The 21,116-nt window shown below is 34.9% G+C and overlaps 1 protein-coding gene across 2 annotated transcripts in view; it reads left to right on the top strand.

Annotated features, from left to right (window-relative positions):
• Positions 1-21,116, top strand: part of DIAPH3 (diaphanous related formin 3) — a 581,238-nt gene that overhangs the window by 384,754 nt on the left and 175,368 nt on the right. For both annotated transcript variants that reach the window (XM_049853087.1, XM_049853086.1), the window contains one exon: positions 10,649-10,784. In XM_049853087.1, coding sequence (XP_049709044.1) covers positions 10,649-10,784 — 136 coding nt within the window. The remainder of the gene's footprint in view (positions 1-10,648; positions 10,785-21,116) is intronic.

Here is a 21,116-nt window from a genome sequence, read left to right as displayed (position 1 = left end):
GGTATACATTATTTGTGCAGAACTCTGCAGTTATTATTTTCTAATCCATAAAGTCCAGTCTGCCTCCCCGCTATAAACTTTTTTGTTTCCTCATATATAAAACTCAGATCTGAATTCTGTGTAATGACAGCCAAAGAGAGACATTGTTGGCTCTGATTTCTTCGAATCTTAAGTAACTGATGAATTTAGCATCAGATCAACCTGACCCCCTTTGTTGGCTTGTTTGTTTACTTTTAATGCTGTGCTTTGCTGTTTACCTCCCTAGTGGAGAGACAGCAGTAGTTGAGAGTTCAGGCTCTGGCATTTGAGCACCCAGCATTTGATGCCTGTCTCAGCTGATTATCAGCGATATGACTGTGAGCAAGTCACTTAACCTTGCAGAGCCACACTTCCTAGATAATGACAGCATGTGTTTCTTAGGGACGTTACATTTTAAAGATAAAATGACATAATGTACATCTACCCTCAAAACAAGTTATCTGTCTGCAAATAGTAGAAGTATAGTCATTTTCACTTTTCCTATATCATTATGGCAGGATAGACATTTAAAGTATTTTTTATCCCTTTTTTGTTTTGTGCTTCCATACGAAATACTGTGAATTAAATAAACAACTTCTTATCAATAGTTTTGTCTTTAGATTATTTCTGTAATTCGTTAAAATTATGTTTCATCCAGTTAAAGTTTTGTCATTCTTGTAATTTTCAGGCTTTAAGTTGAATTTTGATTTATACAATTGAAGTACCTGTCGTAAAGAAATGTAAAATCAGTTATAACCTATTTCTTGTTGTTGCATCTGTCGATCAAATACAATTTAGTATTCTCTGGAATGCTCTGACTAAGGTAGTGAATTGCCAAACAAAAATGAAACCTTCCAATTCGAGAGGGTATTTTTATTGCAACGATTTCTTGAACTCACTTTGCCAAATCATTTAGATTACACAAATTTGATGCTTGACAGCCCTAAATGCCATTCATGCTGACTGCTACATGGACCAACCGCCTGGCCAACAGCACCTCCAAAGGAGTGTGCATTTCCTGTGAGCGTCTTAAATCTTGTAGATTGACTCATTATGTGCTGTCAGAGGAAAGCACATCCTGTACAAGACCTGTGGTTGGATGTTGAGCCAGCTTGTATAATTATAATATGAAACATCTTATATCCTCCTTATTTTGATGAGCTTACAACTTGAGTCTTCACATAGTGCTCATGTCTTCATTAGCACCAATGTTATTCTGAGATTATATTTGGTGGTATAATGCTTTATATGTAAGTGAAGTTGTTCATTAGGTTGAAGTACCTCATTTATTTGAGAAATATATAGTGTTTGAAGGAATTGCAAACAAACTCACGGGATAGTTATGAAGGGTCAGTAGCGTTGAGTCCCTGAAGGGCTAATAAGTAATTTGTTGTTTCATCTGAGACTGACTTGACAATAAAGATCAACTTGAAGCCGAAACAGTTTAATCACCAGCACTTGCACACCCTCTGGAACATTTTAAGTTTACTTCTCATTTTTATAAGTTTCATGGTCATACAAAGCTCAACTAATAACACTTTGTATTGAATGTTAAGATAATTGTGGCTCTGCATAGATATTAAGGATCTCATATTCTCATTGATAGAATTTTTTTATTTGGTTTGGTAATATAGAAAAATGATTTCATTTAATTTTAACAATCATCCTACATTTCTTTCTAAAACATCTACATTGTAATTATTATAAATGCAAGTTTGTAAGAATAAACTTCCTTTCTATAAGGTAGTTTTAATTTGTTGTTACTTATTTTTTATGTGAATAAATTTTTATATCTACTTACAAAAGGAAATAATTTTGGTGGAAAACTGACAAGCAGAACACATTTTATATTTGTAAAGATTTTTGTACTGGTATTAATAAATTATTTTTCATACTCCAAAGTATAGGAATGCATGATTTAATTTTTTTTTTTTTTTAGTTAAAACATATTTTTCATTCTTTTATGAAGTTAAAGTCATCAGGAATTTCTAGAAAGAAGTCAATAAGGAGTCCCTAGGTTGTACAAATAGTTAAGCCCTTTACTACTAATCAAAAGGTTGGTGGTTTGAACCCACCCAGAGGCGCCTTGGGAGACAGGCCTGGCGATCTACTTCAGAAAGGTAATGGCCTAATCGAGCAGTTCTACTCTGCACACATGGGGTCGCCATGAGTCGGAATCAACTTGATGGCAACCAAGAATAATCATTAAGTGTGGCTCAGTACTGCCTCTTCCTAAGATTAAGCAAACTTCGAGCAGGGCATTTGTTGGAAATGTGCTGAACCCTTACACAGTTGTTTACTTTGAAAGCATTAGCCTATGTTTTCTTATTGCCTAGCACCCATTCCCCTGGAAAGCATGCAGATTTAAGTTCAGTTTCTCTCACAGCATTTTAAGGACTTCAGACAAAAATTTAGTACTTAAGAAAAAGATAGGATTTCTGAATTTATTGAAATCTTTGTTAAAGAGATCCCTGGCTTACATAGCTTATATTCATTAATGTTGAAAAAAATACACCTCTGAACAAGTGGACATTTGTAAGAGTTTTAACTTTTTTTTTTTGCTTTTATAAAATCTTCACTATTTTTCTAAGGGCACAAAAAATACTAGATATTATAATACACTGGAAAATGTTGAGTGAGTGAAGCTATTTAAACGGACTAAGACTCAGAAATAAAGATGAGATACCACCAAAAAGTCAGGAATCTGAGGCAATCTACTTATATTTAATAAAAATATCATCCTTATATTTTATACTTTATTGCGATTTTATCTTATAAAATAAAACTGGTGTATCTGTCAAGTAAAGGCATCTTTGAAGAAGACTATTAAGCTTTTTGGAAGAAGGTAAAATGCACATACTAATTTTCCCAATTTTGCTTTTGGGAAAAAATTAAAACTATTAATTGTATCACTGGGCAATATATTAAGTTAATTTATCATAAATATCTAATTTCAACTGTAAGCAGTACTTGGGGGAAAAAACACAAACCAAAATTAACTCTCTTTTCTAGAATAAAATCTCATAAAGGCATATTAGATTTAGAAATATTAAAAACAATGTGCCTATATATGTTAGTTCAATTTTTAGAAAGTATAGTAGCTAGATTTGAGGTCAAGAGCTACATCCTTTCTGTCATATTTAATCACCACTGTACCCTCCTGCCAAGTAATCAAACCTGTATTGGATATATCCATTGACAATATTTCCAGTCAACTCAATGGATCATCATATTCCAACCATCTCTGAATAGAAAGCATTTATATTTTCATAGGAATTATGAAAATTTGACTCTCCTCCTTATGCTTGGTAGAAGCATATATAACTGATGTAAGCTAGAAAGTGGCTCTTCCATGAGTTGTTCCTAGTTAATTGTGGTTTGAGGCACTCTAGTAATGATATTGTAATAATGGTTGCTAACATTTATGTAAGGTTTGCTATGTGCCAGGCACTGCTCTAAGCCATTTACACGTTACCTTATTTAATTCATACACTATCTCAATAAAGTAGATACTCTTTTCTCCATTTTACAGAATAGGAAACAGAGGTACTGGTCACACAGCTACATAGTGGCAGTTGGGAATTCAAACCAAGACAATATGATTTCATATTTCCTCCTCTAAACCATTATACTATCTTTTTAATATGCAGTAATAACCTCAGATAAGTATTTTTAAATTGTTTATAACGTTTAAAGGGGATGAAATGTCCTATTTATTATGACATGCATTATTATTATGAAACATGAACAGCAACACATTAAAACTTAAAGAAGAGTGTATGTCTTTGAAACAAGGTGTAAAATGTGCCAGCAATGAAGAAGAAAAGAGATCGACTACATAAATTATAGGAATTTCTGTTTGTTGAAAGACAACGTAAAGTACAGTTATAATCACAATCCAGAATATATTTGCAAAACCTACACCTGGCAAAGGCTTAGTATCCAGAATATTGAAATAATTACACATCATTAAGAAAAAGTTAACAACCTAAGAAAAAGTGGACAAAAATGATGAATAGGAATTTCACAGATTAGGAAATGCAAATCCTTTATAAATGTGAAAAGATACTTGAACTAGTAGAAACACAAAGATAAAAGGTGAAAGCATGATTCAGTGTTGTTTTATGCCTGCCAGATAGGTAGAATTAAAAAGACTGATGATAACAGCTTTGTTAAGTCTGTATATCAATGACTGTGATTATACAGTGATGGTAGGATTATAAATTGAAAAAAAGAAAAAAACACTTTGAAAACAATTTGGCATCATCTATTAAGATCATAAGGAGCCCTGGTGTCACAATGGTTAAGTGCTTGACAGCTAACCAAAAGGTCAGTGATTTGAACACACCATAGATCTGTGGGAGAAAAGACCTGGCAGTCTGCTCCCAAAAGATGACAGCCTAGGAGACACTAAAAAACTGTTGATGTCAAGTCTATTTCAACTCATAGCTACCCTACAGGACAGAATAGAACTGCCCCTGAGGGGTTCCAAGGAGCTCCTGGTGGATTCGACCTGCCGACCTTTTGGTTAGCAGCTGAACTCTTAACCACTACACCACCAGGGTTTTATAGGGCAGTTCTTCTGTGTCCTCTAGGGTTGCTATGAGTCGAAATCAACTCAACAATAGCATTAAAGATTGTAGTTGCACCTATGCTATTATTCCTCAGATCTGCCCCTAAATATATATCCTAGAGAGCAGTGGCTTTCAAAATGTTTTCACCATGACACAAATTGTAAAAAAAAAAAAAACTCTACAATACGATCCAGCACCCTCACATATATGTATTTATAGGACAGAGACAAAAGTTTTATCAAACAGTATATTCCTGCTGCTTGTGTTATGCTCTAAAATATTCCCTTTCATTTAAAGAATGGTTGCAATACTTTCTAAACTGATTTAACAATTTAACAATTTTTAACCTGATTAAATAACCAACTCATGTGGCCTGCCATTAAACATTTACATACGTACACAAAGAGGCATGCACAAAAATGTCCATATGTTCATTGTGCATCATAGCGAATAACTGGAAACAACTCAGATACTCACTGCTAGGAGAGTAAATAAATAAAACATGGTGTGCAGGTAGTCCCCAACTTACAGTGAGGTTTTGTTCCGATGACTCCATTATGTGTCAATTCTGAGGTAAGTCAAATGCCACATTTCTTTTTAGTTTTTATGATTCCATTTTATTATTGGTAACTTTATAAATCTGATCATTGCTTGTCTTTGTGAAATGATAACATCAGCAAATTCCATGCTGCAACGTTGCATATAGTAAATGTTACTAATGATTTGATGTACCTAGAAAAACAGTCATAAATGCTGTTTGTCCTAACTCAAATACATTGTAAATCTGGGACTACCTATATTTACAATTTAATGTTATAGCCTATGAAAATGAAATACAATTTACACGTAAAAATATGGATAAATCTGAGAAATGTTTTTGCTGTTGTTAGATGCCGTCAAGTCGGTTCTGACTCATAAGGACCCTATATACAACAAAATGAAACACTGCTCAGTTCTGCACCATCTTCACAGTGGTCGCTATCTTTGCACCAATTGTTGCAGCCACTGTGTCAGTCCATCTCCTTGAGGAGCATCCTCTTTTTTCCTGACCCTTCACTTTACCAAGCATGATGGCCTTCTCCAGGGTCAGGTCCCTCCTGATAACATGTCCAAAATGCGTGAAATAGAGTCTCACCATCCTTGCTTCTAAGGAGCATTCTGGCTGTACTTCTTCCAAGATAGGTTTGTTTGTTCTTCTGGCAGTCCGTAGTATATTCAGTATTTTTTGTCAACACCATAATACAAAAGCCTCAAGTCTTCTTTGGTCTTACTTATTCATTGTTAAGCTTTTGCATGCGTGCGAGGCGACTGAAAACACCATGGCTTGGGTCGGGCACACCTTGACTGCTGCTTCCATGGACGTTGATTGTGGATCCAAGTTAAATGAAATTCTTGACAACTTCAGTCTTTTCTCTCTTTATCATGATATTACTTATCGGTCCAGTTGTGAGGATTTTTATTTTCTTTATGTTGTGGTGTAAACCATACTGAAGGCTGTAGTCTCTGATCTTCATTAGTAAGTGCTTCAAGTCCTCTGCACTTTCAGCAAGCAAGGCTGTGTCATCTGCATAGAGCCAGTTGTTAATGAGTCTTTCTCCAGTCCTGATGCTGTGTTTTTCATGTAGTCCAGTCTCTCGGATTATTTGCTCAGCATGCAGATTGAATAAGTTTGGTGAAAAGATATAACCCTGACGTACGTGTTGGCTGATTTTAAACCACTGAGTATCCCATGGTCCTGTTTGAATGACTGCCTCCTGAGAAACGTAGTGTTGTTAACAAAGCAAGTCACAGATGTCTACATAAAGTATTTTCATAAAACTCAAAGATAATGGTTCTGATAATGATAATAGCCAAAATTTATAGAGCTTTACTCTGCCAGACACTGCTAATAAGTTTTACACACACACTCATTTAAATTTATTTACTTTGGGAAATTTTGCTTTCTCTGAGAAGAAAATATCATATATAATGGTATAATATATATTTAAAGTATTTGTGGCAAAATTCTTTTTATAACATTAGTTATGTAGAAAACCAGTTATGGGGAGTGGGGATGATGGTGAACTCATACAGTTTACTTCCAGAAAAAAAAAAAAATATATATATATATACACACACACACACACATATACGAGTCGGAATCAACTTGACGGCACTGGGTTGGATTATACACACACATACATATATTTGTTAACCAAACCTGTTGTCATTGAGTCTAAATCTTTACGGAAGCTGACTGCCACATCTTTCTCCCATAGACCAGTTGGTGGGTTCCAACCACTGACCTTTCTGTTCGCAGCTGAGCGCTTGACCACTGCACCACCAGGGCTCCTATATTTGTTAACATATCTCTATATATTTTTACTATACATATACTGTTTAATATACTTGTATATTTTATATAGATAATATACAATCTTCTGTTAATCATAAAAAGCATTTGACCATAAGGAACTCAGATAAGTTATTGATGCCCTTGAGATGAACACTCAAAAATGTGCCTGAAGTTTTGAAACCTTCTGTGGTCATTGCTGGGGGCTGGTAAGTCTCCAAACCTTTCAGAGAACGGCATGTACTAGGTTCTGTCTCAGAAATTCTGCAAACACTCAGAGAATTTATTTAGGCAACCCATAGCTGAAAGTAATCAGTGGCAGGGCAATTTATTTAGCAACTGACTAAATAGAAAACCAGGTCAAGAATAATAAGATTTAAAAAAAAAAAAAAAATCAATTTTTTATAGCCAACTACCTTTATGTCTGGTTCACACTTAAATTTCCTCCTTGGCTTTGTATTGAGGATTGAAGAAACTAAGAGGCAATTGTATTTAAAATAATGTGTTTCTCTCACCATTTAGTTTTTCTGTTTTAGACTACTACTTAGAATAAAAGAGAATACCAGATTACTATTTGAACTGGAATATTAGTTTCAGAATAAATGCCTATTTCTGTGCTGTCCATTGGTATTTTTAAAGCTAACATTCTTCTCCTAATTGTTACAAAGTCAGAATAAGATGCGTTTTAAATAAGATGAGGTTTTAAATGAAAATCAATAGTGTATTTTCCATAAAACAAAATAGCTTTTAGAACTACCTGAGACCTTATTTCTAAACATAAACATTATTTTTATAGGTCCTAGAAAGTAATTTTGACTTTTTATTGCCCAATGATATACTAAAAGGGTGTGGCAATTAAGTTTGGTACTGAGTGGTCTATTAAAAGCTCACATTGAAATGCATCCAGTCATTTAAGGAAAAATTCACATCAGAAAAATCTAGACTTTAACAAAAAAGATTCATAAATAAGTTACACGATTATTATTTCCCACAGGCAAGAAATATAATTTCGATTTCTGAGTATTTGCTTATTTTTTCTTTACTATATTTTTCTCATCACTACTTCCTATACATGCAAACACATACAGGTGCACATGCATACATGTACAGATACACCTGTCTTTGAACTCCTTTTATGCTTATGGTGTCTTTCCTACCTTCCTAGTCCCTGTTGATTTTTATAGCAGGTATTGTCTCATAACTGCCACTTAACATATGATAGCATAATATGAAACAACATGGTGAAAAAAACAGACTGTAGCTAGATTTCAGGTCTTGCTTCTGCCTCTTACTAGTTTTATTACAGGAAACAATTGCTTCACCATTTTGAGTCAGAATGGAAAATACAGAATCCATTTTGGAGTTTGACATGATTGTATATTAAAACATCTAGTACTAAAGTAGTATTTCATAGCTTACTAAAAATAATTAGTGTTAATAAATTTCAAGAACCGTGAAAGGTCTGAGATTTTACCTAGCACCAAGCTAACACATTAGCCTGCTATGGTTTTATGGGTGCTGGCAGAAGAGACAACTCTATGGGTCAAGAAACAAAACAGTTTATTACTAACAGCAATAACAGTAGCCAGAGTATTAGCATTTGTGTAGGTTCTTGAGCCCAGATTCCCACGGCAACACAAAGAGCCTGGTGACACCTGCATTCACTGAGGATTGTGCTAAGAGAGAGGAACCTGAACTAATGGGCAGTAAGTCTTTTTGACCTTTACCCCAAAGGGAGACATAATTATACTGGACAATACACAAACCCATTCGCTTGAGATAGACTCTGTCTTCCAAGCTTGTTCATTATACAGACATCTTTGGAAAGGTAATTTAGAACAAAGTTCCTTAATGAGTGCATGTATCTGTGAAAGCTTAGTCTCACACTGTCCTGCTTGAAAATCTCCGTTGATTTTCCAGTTCTCTTAAAATGAAATCCAATCCCCTTATCTTGGCTTAAACTCATTGATCCAGTCAATTCTGACTCATAGTGACCCTATAGTTCAGAGTAGAACTGCCTTCTCCATAGGGTTTCCAAGGCTGTAACCATTGCAGAAGGTGATTGCCATACCTTTCTCCCAGGGAACACCTGGTGGGTTCGAACTGCTGGGCTTCCAGTTAGTGGCCAAGCACTTAACCAGTGCACCACCAGGGCTCCGAGGATCCTAAATTATCAGGCTTCAACCCACCTCCCTAATGTCATCTTGTACCACTATACTTGCCTTTCTTTCTAGCTCTCAAACCCTGCAACAGCCTTTGCATTAGGGGTTCCCTCTGCCTGGTGTGTTCTTCCCCCAGATCATCACCAGCTAGCTCCTTGATGCAACATTTAGGTTAAATGTCAAATCAGAGAGTGAGGCTTTATCTGACCATCCATTATGAAGGAACCCCCAAAGTATTCGGCAACAGTATTCTAGTTTCTTTTTGTTTTCATCATACTATATCATTTTGTTGCTGTTTATTGTCTGTCTCTGCCCCTTGTCTCTACCGCATAGGATGTAAATTTGTTTTAAATACATAAATACTAGAAGACCTTGACACAGTATCATTTAGAACTTTCTCATTAACTATTTTTTTAAATGAATAGATGAGTATTACCTCTAATCTGTGCTCTTTTTTATTCCTCCTTTTTTCCCTTGTACTTTTCCTTTTCTTATTTTGGTCAGTAACATTAACCTTTATTCTTGGTTTCTAATGAAGGACTTGCAGTATCTCCAGGGCTAAAAAACTAAGAATGCTGCAACAAAGAAGAAATTAAAACATTCCAAAGAATAACATAAGCTAAAAAAAAAATAATAATAAAAAAAAAATAAAATTTTTTTTTTATTTTTTTTTACCTACTTGTTAGTTGTAGTTTAATTATTTACTTTTCTATTTAATCTACCACTGGTAATAAAATAGCAAAGTGATAACCTGTCTTAGATTTCATTGACACTGAAAATGTGCCTGATCCATATACAGGCAATCATAATGCGATTCCATGCTGTTTGTTGGCGCCTACAAAAATCCATGTTTGCCTACTAACTCCTACTAACACCACTTGAGAGGCATTTCCTGATTTGTGTAAAACTTAAAGAATAAAAAATTAAATGAATAGATCTTACATTGACTGAAATTTTCCTGTGGTTACTATGTTGTTACTGGTTTTGATGAACAGTCAATAGACATTTTAAGGCTTTGAGGAAGGAACTTCCCATGTTTCTCCCCTTTCTTCTAGTGGCTACAGGCATTCCTTGGCAGTCCTTTGCTGCCTATAGATGTATCTTCACATAGTATCTTCCTCCTTTGAAATATCAAATATTTACAGCTCTTTTCTGTTATTTCCTCAGTTATTTTTCTTATATCCAATGATTCCCTGGGCACAGGAGTCATGGAACACTCTAATACATTCCTAGATAGTCTTTTGGAAATATATATGAGAAAACAGTTCTGATTTGTTAATTATATGCTTTTGAATTTTTAGTTTCTGTTTTTTTCCCTTTCTTAGTTGATTCCACTAAGATTCAGGTGTTTTAAACATAAGTTATATGTACTTAGTATATTTAACAAGGGTTTATGTGCATATCTTTTAAAACACTATTACTAACGTAAGAAGTAACTATTATCTAAAAGATAAGTTATTCACAGTTACAGTATAATTTCAGGTTAATAATTTTTCTTTTTTTTTTTTTTGTGGAAACACCATGGTTAAAATTAGTTATTTTTCTGAATTTATTTGTAATAGCAAGCAATAAAGGAGAACACCAAAAGAAAAGAAGCAGAGGAAAAAGAAAAACGTGCTAGAATAGCCAAAGAGTTGGCAGAGAAAGAAAGACGCGAACGCCAGCAAAAGAAAAAGCGCTTATTAGAAATGAAGACTGGTGAGTTCTATCAGATTTGCTGTTTATACTATGTATACTCATGATTTTACTTCATTAGCATTTTAATGTACTTTGGTGGAAAAGGAAAATACGATCATATATTTGTATGTTAAGCCATAGAGAAGTTCTTTTTTCATGGGCTTTCCCTTTCCCCCTCTTTAGTTTACTAACAAATAGTGTCTTTTTTCTATTGTTGATCATAGTTGATTTGGTCCTCTGGTGTACTCTTTTGGCTCCAGTATATTCACATTTCTTTTACTTCTCCTTCAGTAATCAATCTGTAATAATTTATACCAATTAATAATTAATTAGTAGCTATAAGAAATGGACTGTAGGGAATTCTACAGGGCATATAACCTCCCTCCAAGGGAGGGGGGGAAAAAGTGATAGAGGACTCATTAATTAAATGAGACTTGTTAATCAATTGTAATATATGGAATTTATTTGTATTTAAATCTAAACAAATAACTAGAAAAAAGCAGTGAGAAAAATTTGGATACCTTTTTTTACGCATTACAGCGTTGTTGTCAGTATGTTTTAAAGTATCTTTCAGAGATATTGCCTTAGTCTCCTAGGGCTCCCATGACAAAATACCACAAAGTGGGGGATTTAAAGAAGAGAAATTTGTTTTCTCACAGTTTGGAAGGTTAGAAGTCCAAACCAGGGTATCACCCTTGTTGATTCCTTCTGAGAACGCCCAGGGAGGAATTGTTCCATTCTTTCTCCTAGCGTCTAGTGGCTGCTGGCAAGCCTTAACCTTCCTCTGCTGCTTGAAGATGTATTTTCACATGGTGTCTTACCCCTGTGTGACTGTATTTCCATGTCTGTTCTCTCCTTTTATGACACCACTCAGAAGATGTTAAGATTAGGACCCACTCTACTCCAGTGTGACCTCCTGTAATTAACTGATAACAAAAGAAAAATCCTATTTTCTCAAAGTCACATTCACAGGGTACAGGGTTTAAGACTTCAACATATCTTTTGGGGAGATACAATTCAGTCCATAACAGATGCATACTGAAATTTTATACATGAAAATATATAACGTCAGGGATTTCAGTAAAAATAATCTAGAGTGGTTGGACAGTGGATGAGAGTATACAGCCTACTCCTTATTTATCAACTATCTCCTTATCCATCAACTATCTCCTTATCCGACATCGCGCGTTTACGACAATAATAAAAAATCTACTATTTTGCACATTAAAGGGGAGCTGAGGAGAGATGGAGAGGAGAAGCAGGAGCAGGCTTGTGAGAGGGAGCTGGACGGCCGCCAGAGGTTCATATTTCCTAGGTGGGACAGAGGAGCTGGGCCAAGTCCGCAGCGAGAGTGGGGCAAGCCGGCAGCGCTCAGGAGGAGTGGGCTAGGAGGCTGCGAGGAGGCGGCAGGAGCCGGGGCTGCAGGAGCTGGGGGGAGGTTCAGAAGTCTCTTCTTCCACAGAGGGCTCTCCGCCACCTCTGCAGTCTCCGCCAGGCCGAGGTGGCCAGGCCTCATCTGCATAGAGGCCCAGAAGCTGCCCCTTGCCAAGGCCCATCTCAAAGGGCTGGCGGAGCAGGAAGGTTGAGAGGTGAAGTGCAGAGATCTGCTTGGACGCCTGGAGCTCGGCCAGGTGATGGTGGGCCCCTGCTGCTCCGAAGGCGACGGGCAACCCCCAACCACCACCACTACCCCCAACACCCACTGGCTCCAAAGTGGTGGGGTAGGTGTGGTGTGTACAGGGGCCCTCTTTGCCAGGAGCATCCTGAGATGTGCCAGGGGCGTGGTTCGCATAACGACCTGGTCTTTGCAACCTAACCCTGCGGGTAAGCGGAGGCGTTTGTGTAGACGAAAGAAGATTTGCCATAAATTGATAATTACAAAAGTTGGGTGATGAGGACGTGGGGAGAGTATATTACATTATTTCTCTACTTCTGAATAATTTGAAATGGTCTATAATAAAAAGCTTTTGGAGAAAAGTTAACACAGAAAATACAAAAATTACAATTTTGAAGAAGCATATGTTTGTATTTTCAAAGCTAAAATATTCCACTAACTTAGAAGCGAAAAGAATTAAGTAAATTGTAGTTATATTTTCACTCCCTGAAAATTTTGTCTCTTCCATCTCGGAGCCACTAAGGACTGCAGAAGGCTTTAATTAAAATTCATCAGCATCACTGCTAAATTACCATAGTTTATAATTCAGGCTGCAAATTCACCCAAGGTTTCCCCAGGGATAGACAGAAATGGCTACTTTGCCTCCTTTACTTTCACTTTTACAGACATATTTTGTTTAATAAAGCAAACTGAGTACCTTAATGTATCGTACTGTTTCTTCCAGGGAAGAAAATTTATCAAGCACAAAATCTTGTTTACCAACTACATTTGAAACTCAGGGAATGTTTTCAGAAATAAGAAAAATGAAGATCAGAGCCTAGCATTGATTTCAAAAATATACTTCTAGAAATAATTTTTAAAACTATGTTACTACCTAATTTACAGAACATTCTGGTGTTTGAACATTGGCTTCTTTGGCTGAAGAGTCATCTAGATGAGTTAGTTACTTGAGGTAAAATTGACTGTATTTTTTGTGGTTTTTTGCCAGAGGGTCTATGATGCAGAGCCTTTCAGCAATTCTCTAGTATATCAATTGGGAAAGTAGAAAATCTGATAGAATTGTAACAAAACCTCAAATCTAATGTAATCTCAGTAATGATTTAATTTAAAATTATTTTTCTCCTGAAGGAAAGTGACATTTTTAAGAAGATTAAATTTATTTTTCAAATTTAAAAATAATACTTTTCTATTATAGAAAACACAAGTAATAAATCAAAAGACTCATAATTTCCCTCTCCATAGAATCACTGTTAACATTTCGGTACATCTTTCTTTCATTTTTAAGATTCCCTGTCTTTTCGTAATAGCTATGATTCTGCTGAAATAATACTGTTTAGTGTCTCACTTGATCTGTCTCAAGATTGCTTAACTTTTTGACTGTTTCATGTTATTCATAACTTGTAATTCTTAATTTGTAATTTCTAATATCTATGTCAAAGTGCATCCACTGGATTTGAAAAATCTAATTCAATTTGCTTTGGTCAGTGATGAAGTCATAGAACAATAGTTATTTTGAACTTTTAATATGATAGATTCATTTATGCATAAATAAGTGAAGACAATGTTTGTAATTATTTTGTTAGGATATGGAATAGTAAAGGAGAATCCTTTTCAAAGTGATTTATGTTGCCAAACTGATGCCCAAATGTGTTATTTTCCCAAACTGATTTTAAAAAGCATTATTCTCATTTCATCAACTTTATTGTCATTGGTTTATGAATGGGCCTCTTTCTCATTTTTTGAAAGATTTTTGCAAATTTGATAGTTAAAGGTAATGTTTCATTTCCTTAAACAAGTGATTATAGCCTATTTTTTGTATCTTCACTTTTGTGTCACGTATTAGTCTTTTTCTTACTGATTTATTTTTTTTTTTAGTGCTTTAGGCATTAATATTTACCTTTTAAATATCTTTGCCCAATTTGCCTTTTTATTTTTATGTCTAGACATATATAAAATACTTTTATTATAACCTTTTAATAGAACCTTTGCTTTTTAATTTTTCTAATCATTTTTAAATTTAAGAAGTCATCTTTTCAGAAATTTCATACCCACTTCAATTTTCTTCTAGTTTCATTTATTCATACTACCTTTTTTAAACTTATTTATAATTCTTCCTTTATCACATATTTTATATGTAGATTTTGTTACAGTAGAGTCTATTTCTGAATTTTACAAATTTCTAATATTTAACCATCAATTCTTGTTAATAATATTTGAGACCTTTAATATGGTATGGTCCATATGTGCCATGCATTTTGACATTTTCAAAAAAGAGTGTTCTTCAGAACATAATTGGGTGACACTGATTTATATAGATTATATTAAAGAAATACTTTAAAATGATATATGTATTATGAACATTCTAACAGATTTAATCAGAAAATCATTTGCCACAAAATGCTGAAACCATTAGAAAGGTATGATGTCAGAAGCTACTGTTGAGACATTTTTTGTCATTTAAAAACATTTTAAAATTTTGGAAAGTGTCAACTTTGGGTTTTTTTTTTCTTACAAACTGGGATTTTAAAGAATCTTAGAATTTATTCGAAATTTAATAGCATGTAAAAATATATTTTTCTCAGCAAAGTGAGATAAATAACCTCTTCTAAAACACCTAATTATTCTGGATGGTTGTTAGTTTTCTTTACACACAGCATAACTATTAATATGAAAGAACAAAGTATTCAGTCTCTTTATGTTAATGTAGCTACTATTGCCAGGTAGGTCATATCAAAATCAAATGTATTTACAGAAAGAAATAATCTTTGATCACTATGAGGGAGAAGAGGAGTGGGAAGGGAAAAACACTAAATAGACAGTAGATAAGTGGCAACTTTGGTGAAGGGTAAGATAATACACAATATGGGGAAGTCAGCACAAATGACCAAGGTCAAGCTATAGAAGCTTCATAGACACATGCAGACTCCCTGAGGGACTGAATTACTGGGCTGAGGGCTGCGAACCTGGTCATGGGGGACATCTAGCTCAATTCGCATAACATGGTTTGCAAAGAAAATGTTCTACATCCTACTTTGGTGAGTAGTGTCTGGGGTCTTAAAAACTTGTGAGCAGCCATCTAATATACTCCAATGCTCCCACCCTGTCTGGAGCAAGGCGGAATGAAGAAAACCAAAGACACAAGAGAAAGATTAGTCCACTAATGGACCACAACTACCACAGCCTTCACCAGACTGAGTCCAGCACAACTAGATGGTGCCCAGCTAGCACTACTGACTGCTCTGACCAGGACAAAGCTGGAGAAAAATGTAGAACAAAATTCTAACTCACAAAAAAAAAAAAAAAAAACCAGACTTACCAGTCTGACGGGGACTGGAGAAACTCCGAGTGTATGGTCCCCGTCACCCTTTTAACTCAGTACTCCTGAGGTTCGTCCTTCAGCCAGTGATTGACAGACCCATAAAACAAACAATAATACACCTAACTCAACAACGTATATGAGACTAAATGGGCACACTAGCGTGGGGCATGGACAAGAAGGCAGGGGGGGACAGGGCAGAAAGGGGGAACCCAAGGTTGAGAAGGGAGGGAGTTGACAGATCTCGAGGTAGGCAACGAATGTCACAAAACAATATGTGTATTAATTGTTTAATGAGAAACTAATTTGCTCTGTAAACCTTCATCTAAAGCACAATTAAAAAAAAATGATAAATCACTAAATTAAGAGAAAAAAGTACAAATAGTCACCTTTTTCATTCCATACTCTATGTAGAATGTCTTTTTTTTTCAAATTATGATTTTCATAACATGATAACAGAAAATAGATGATGATTTGGAGACTTGATGAAATAGAAGTTAGTAAAGTAGTAGGTCTCATTAGTATTTATTACTGAAAATATTATCAAAGTATCAGTTTTTTACCCTTCAGGTGGATACACTGAATTTTATGCGTTTCTGATATTCTGACAAAATGATTTGTAATAAGGACATTGTATCATTATAAAAGGATAAAAGTGCTAGGTCTTCCATTGTTATTTTATTGGTATAGGAAAGTAATTTAATAGCTAAACCACTTTATTGTTTTGTTTATTCATCAGCAAAGAGTTTATATTCTGGGATTACAGTGGTAAACAGGGATAAATAAAGTCCCTGCTATAATGAAGTTTAAAAATCTAGTGAGTAAATGAGACCAAAAAAAAAAAAAAAAAAACACTAAGATAGTTTTGGATAATAAGAAATTACATGAAATAGAGCAAGACAAGGTAGTGAGAGGGAGACTGATGGGAGGGGTGGTAGAGGCAAAATTTGATCTTAGGAACAGGAGAAGATATATATATTAATATTTATCAGACTTCCCAACTTAGAATATTGATTAATAAAAATCTTTAGAAATTGATAGTCTTAATAATTGAAGTTTTGTTGTTTTTTTTTTTGAGATAACCAGGTTCTTGTATATATGCTGTACTATATGTGCTGGTTGGTGCTTTTTTATATGTGCTGGTTGGTGCTACGGCTGCTAACCAAAAGGTCAGCAGTTCGAATCCGCCAGGCGCTCCTTGGAAACTCTATGGGGCAGTTCTACTCTGTCCTATAGGGTCGCTATGAGTCAGAATTGACTCGACGGCAGTGGGTTTTTATATGTGCTGGTATATGGTATTTTTTTGAACATATTATGAGAATCAGCTAAAACTTTATATAATTTATCTTTGTAGAAGTTGTCAGCCTACCTTTCCTAGTCTTAAAAAAATGTAGAAGCCTGGGTTGTTGAATTTACATTATTGTTTTGTTATCTCTCTGGACCAAGAACATGTTGTTCTATATTAATTTTTTATATAGGACATACACCCCCAAATGATAAAGGAATAGAAAAATCTCCACACATTCCTGCCATAAACCCATAGGGAGCCTTTTCCCATATAATTTTTATGGCTTTAGTATTTTTACCTTGCAAATAAGATCTTAGTTTTTGCACAGATTCACAAATTCTTGTATCACCACCTGAAGTAGAAGAGTAAATTAAATTCCTTTTCTTTATTTCTTACCCATCATAAATCATTGCTTGCCTTTGGCAAGGAAACAAGCAACTATTTTCAAGTCAACTATTTATTATCACTATCATTTTAGAATGTGATTTTTGTTAATAGAATGAAAATAAAGATAGAATAATGGGCTAAATTTCCCCAAGAAGAAAAATGAAGCATTAAAAATCCTTTTAAGCAGCAAAACTAAGAAAGCATAGGAATCTTACATTATCATCTTAGAAGTTTGTTTTTTCATCATTTTTTACTTTCTAAAAATGATGAGCCTGGAGGTCTCTTAAATATTCTTGTAAGTAGTTCTGGGTACTTCTGTCGAATGATATAATATTTTATTAAGCAAACAAGCAAACTAACAATATTGTGATAGTTTTATTTCATTGATATGTAAATTTTGAATAAATTTTCTAAGGTTAATATTTAAATTATGTTAATTTAGAAGGTACTCAAAAGATTAAACATCTGATGTAGAAGCTATCTAGTCAGGAGAAACACTAGTATCTATTTAGTTAAAGTGCATAGCTACCCTGATGTGTGATCATTTGTAGCAAAACAAATAGTGATAGTGAGTTCATGTAATTATGTACAAGTTTTTCCAAACTCCATTTCTGTTTCTTAGTCATAAAAACAAATAGGTCATTTGATAATAGAATTCAAATGCTATGCTTTAGGACTTCCTGAGTATGTAAGTTGATTCGCATAATTTTTAAAAAGCACATCAGAATGGCCTCGAAATGGACCTAGTGTTGTATAATTATGTTTTGTGGAGGGAAGTAAATACGAGCTTATTTAATGGAGCAATAAAAACTATACGAGTGGCTCCTATATTTTAGTCTTTAGGTTACAATTTGTTTATTATTTATTAGACTTAAATGTCTCAGTTGGCACAACTTCAGTCTATTAAATAAAGAGATAATTAGCTTTTAGAAATCTGTTGTTTACCCACATGGCCAAAACTACTCCTTTGTTTTCTATTTTGCAATTTAGGATAACTGAGCAATTAGGCCTCCATTTTCGAGGAAATGCATATTACATAAATACTACTTGGGAATGGCTCTGCCAGTCTCAACAGATACACAATTAACGTGTGTTCTCGCTTTCATAAAGGCTTTGACAATGACTCTGTCCTCTCAAATGTCATAAAATGTAGATTATTTTCCATATATTCTAGTTTTTTGCACTAATGCTTTCAATTTTCTTGAGTTATTGGAAGTTTGTACGTAAAAATAAGCCATAGTTTTAATCATTTCCATAAAATCAAACGTACTGCCATTGAGTTGATTCCGATAGCGACCCTATAGGACAGAGTGGAACTGCCCCATAAAGTTTCCAAGGCTATAATTTTTATAGAAGCAGACTGTTACATCTTAACTGCAGACCTTTCAGTTTGCAGCTGAGTACTTTAACCACTGCACCACCAGAGCTCCTTAGAAGGCACAGAAGGATAGTACAATTTAAATTGCATTGGCTTCAATGTATTTCTCTTTCCATGGCCCCATCTTTTATGGAACAGGGATAATAATAATAACGATGATGATGATAAAAAAATAATAACGATGATGATGATAGTTAACATATATTGAGGACGTATTATGTGCCAGGCTCTGTGTGTTGTTCATTATTGCATGAAATGCTTACAGCAAACTTATGTTCTGTTTTTATCATAGGGGGGTAAGTACCTTATACATGGTCACAGATTTAGCTAGCAGTGGAGCCAAGACTGCAGTCTTCTGACCCGAGACCATATTTTTTAACTTATTATTCCTTTACTTCTGATGGTGTAAAAGTAGTGCTAAAAAAGGGGGCAAAAAAGAATATCAGTATTTGGGAACTGGCAGTAGACTATATCTCTATAAGTAGTTTGAGAATTATCTTCCCTGGATATCTTGAGTGAGAAGAGCAACCACATTTTTAGAGGTACCTTCATCAATGGTTTTCTACCTGATGGGCTTTTCCTTTGTGTTAGGAATTGGCGGGGGTGGGGGGGGGATTATATAATTAAGACTATTTCCCCACTCCAGACCATATTCAACTTTGATTTTTCTTTTTAAATGTTGATTTACCCCAGTGCCAAGGACTACCAGGATACCATCAGAACCCTCCTTTGGCCTTGTAGAAGGGACTTTTCAATAGTCAGAATAATTCCGTGCCCAATAGGTTGCTTGCCAGAGCTCAGTAATTCTGAGGGGGATGGAAATGTCTCTGATACTTCTGTTGGTTGGTCTAGAATATCACTTACCAGTTGCTCTTGTGTCAGTTCTGACTCATGGTGATCCCATGTGTGTAGAGTAGAGCTGCTCCATAGAGTTTTCAAGTCTGTGACATTTCAGAAGCAGATTACCTGGCCTATCTTCTGAGGCACCCCTAGGTGCGTTCAAACTGCCAATGTTTCAATTAGTAATCAGTTGCCTAACAATTTGTGCCACCCAGGGACTTCTTCAATCCAGGTTAGAAGCTAAATTTTCAGAGAATTTGCAGAGGTAGATGAGGTAGTTTTTGGAACTGGCACAGACACCTTGATTGAATTAATCAAGAGCAAGTGCCCAGAGACACCTCTACTCCCACCACCATGTAACAATGTTTTCCTTCTCATGGGAAGTTGATGGTATTAAGAGACTCAGATACCACTTCATGAATAACATCAAGGGGTATCCCAGTGGGAAGGTTTTCCAAGGATCTCTCCAGCAGTTATACAAGATTTCATTTATGTGCAGGAATCTCTTTCACTTGAATAAAAGCTTCAATTCTGAAAAATCATTCAGGCTCCAGCCTGAGTGTGCACTGAGCGATGTCACGTATGCCTCCCAAAAAGCCATTGAAAACTTAAGTTAGGAGGCTCTTGGACTTCTCCTTGTTTATTTATTTACTTACTTTCTTGAGTCATCTGTGTCACCATCTATGTGGTACTTCCTCACACTGATTGGTTTACTGCTTATCCAATATTTAAAAAACAGTTTCAAAAAATTTTCATTGTTTTTTTAGTAGTATTATATGAAATTAACTATATGCCAAATAGAATATAGACTCCAATTTTTATTGCTTTAATATGTTTTGGAATGGAAGATCAAATACCAATTACCATAAACTTTATTTGGGGCAAAATAATTTAAATCTTTATGGTACAGCATGGATTACTTCCAAGAGTTTTACCAAGGAGATTTTAATGTCAACATCACTTATACATAACTTTTCTTTTACCAAGCACAGATTCACCCTGTTCATATTCTTGAGCAAAATCATACTAATCATTTTGATCTTATCACAACATGGAGACTCTAAACTGTTATAATACCATTTACATATATTGTATTATAATTGATACCTCAGTTACAGTGTCATCTTCTTTGTGTGTGATGTTAAATACTACTAACCCAACACTAAACCCTTTACCGTGGAGTTGATTTCTGACTCATAGCGACTCTAGTAGAGTAGAACTGTCCCCCATAGGGTTTCCAAATCTGTAATCCTTATAGAAATATTTAAGTTGTTAAGGATTTCATTTTACTTGGATCTACCATCAATGCCCATGGAAGGAGCAGTCAAGAAATCAAACAACGTATAACCTTGGGCAAATCTGCTGCAAAAGACCTCTATATAGTATTAAAAAGAAAATATGTCACTTTGAGGACCAAGTTGTGCCTAACCCAAGTCATGATATTTTCAGTTGACTTATATGCATGTGAAAGCTGGACAATGAATAAGGAAGACCAAGAATTGATGCTTTTGAATCATGGTGTTGTCGAA

This window comes from Elephas maximus, chromosome 14, assembly GCF_024166365.1.
Source record: "Elephas maximus indicus isolate mEleMax1 chromosome 14, mEleMax1 primary haplotype, whole genome shotgun sequence".
Lineage (NCBI taxonomy): Eukaryota > Metazoa > Chordata > Mammalia > Proboscidea > Elephantidae > Elephas > Elephas maximus.
This window is presented reverse-complemented; position numbering and strand designations above follow the sequence as displayed.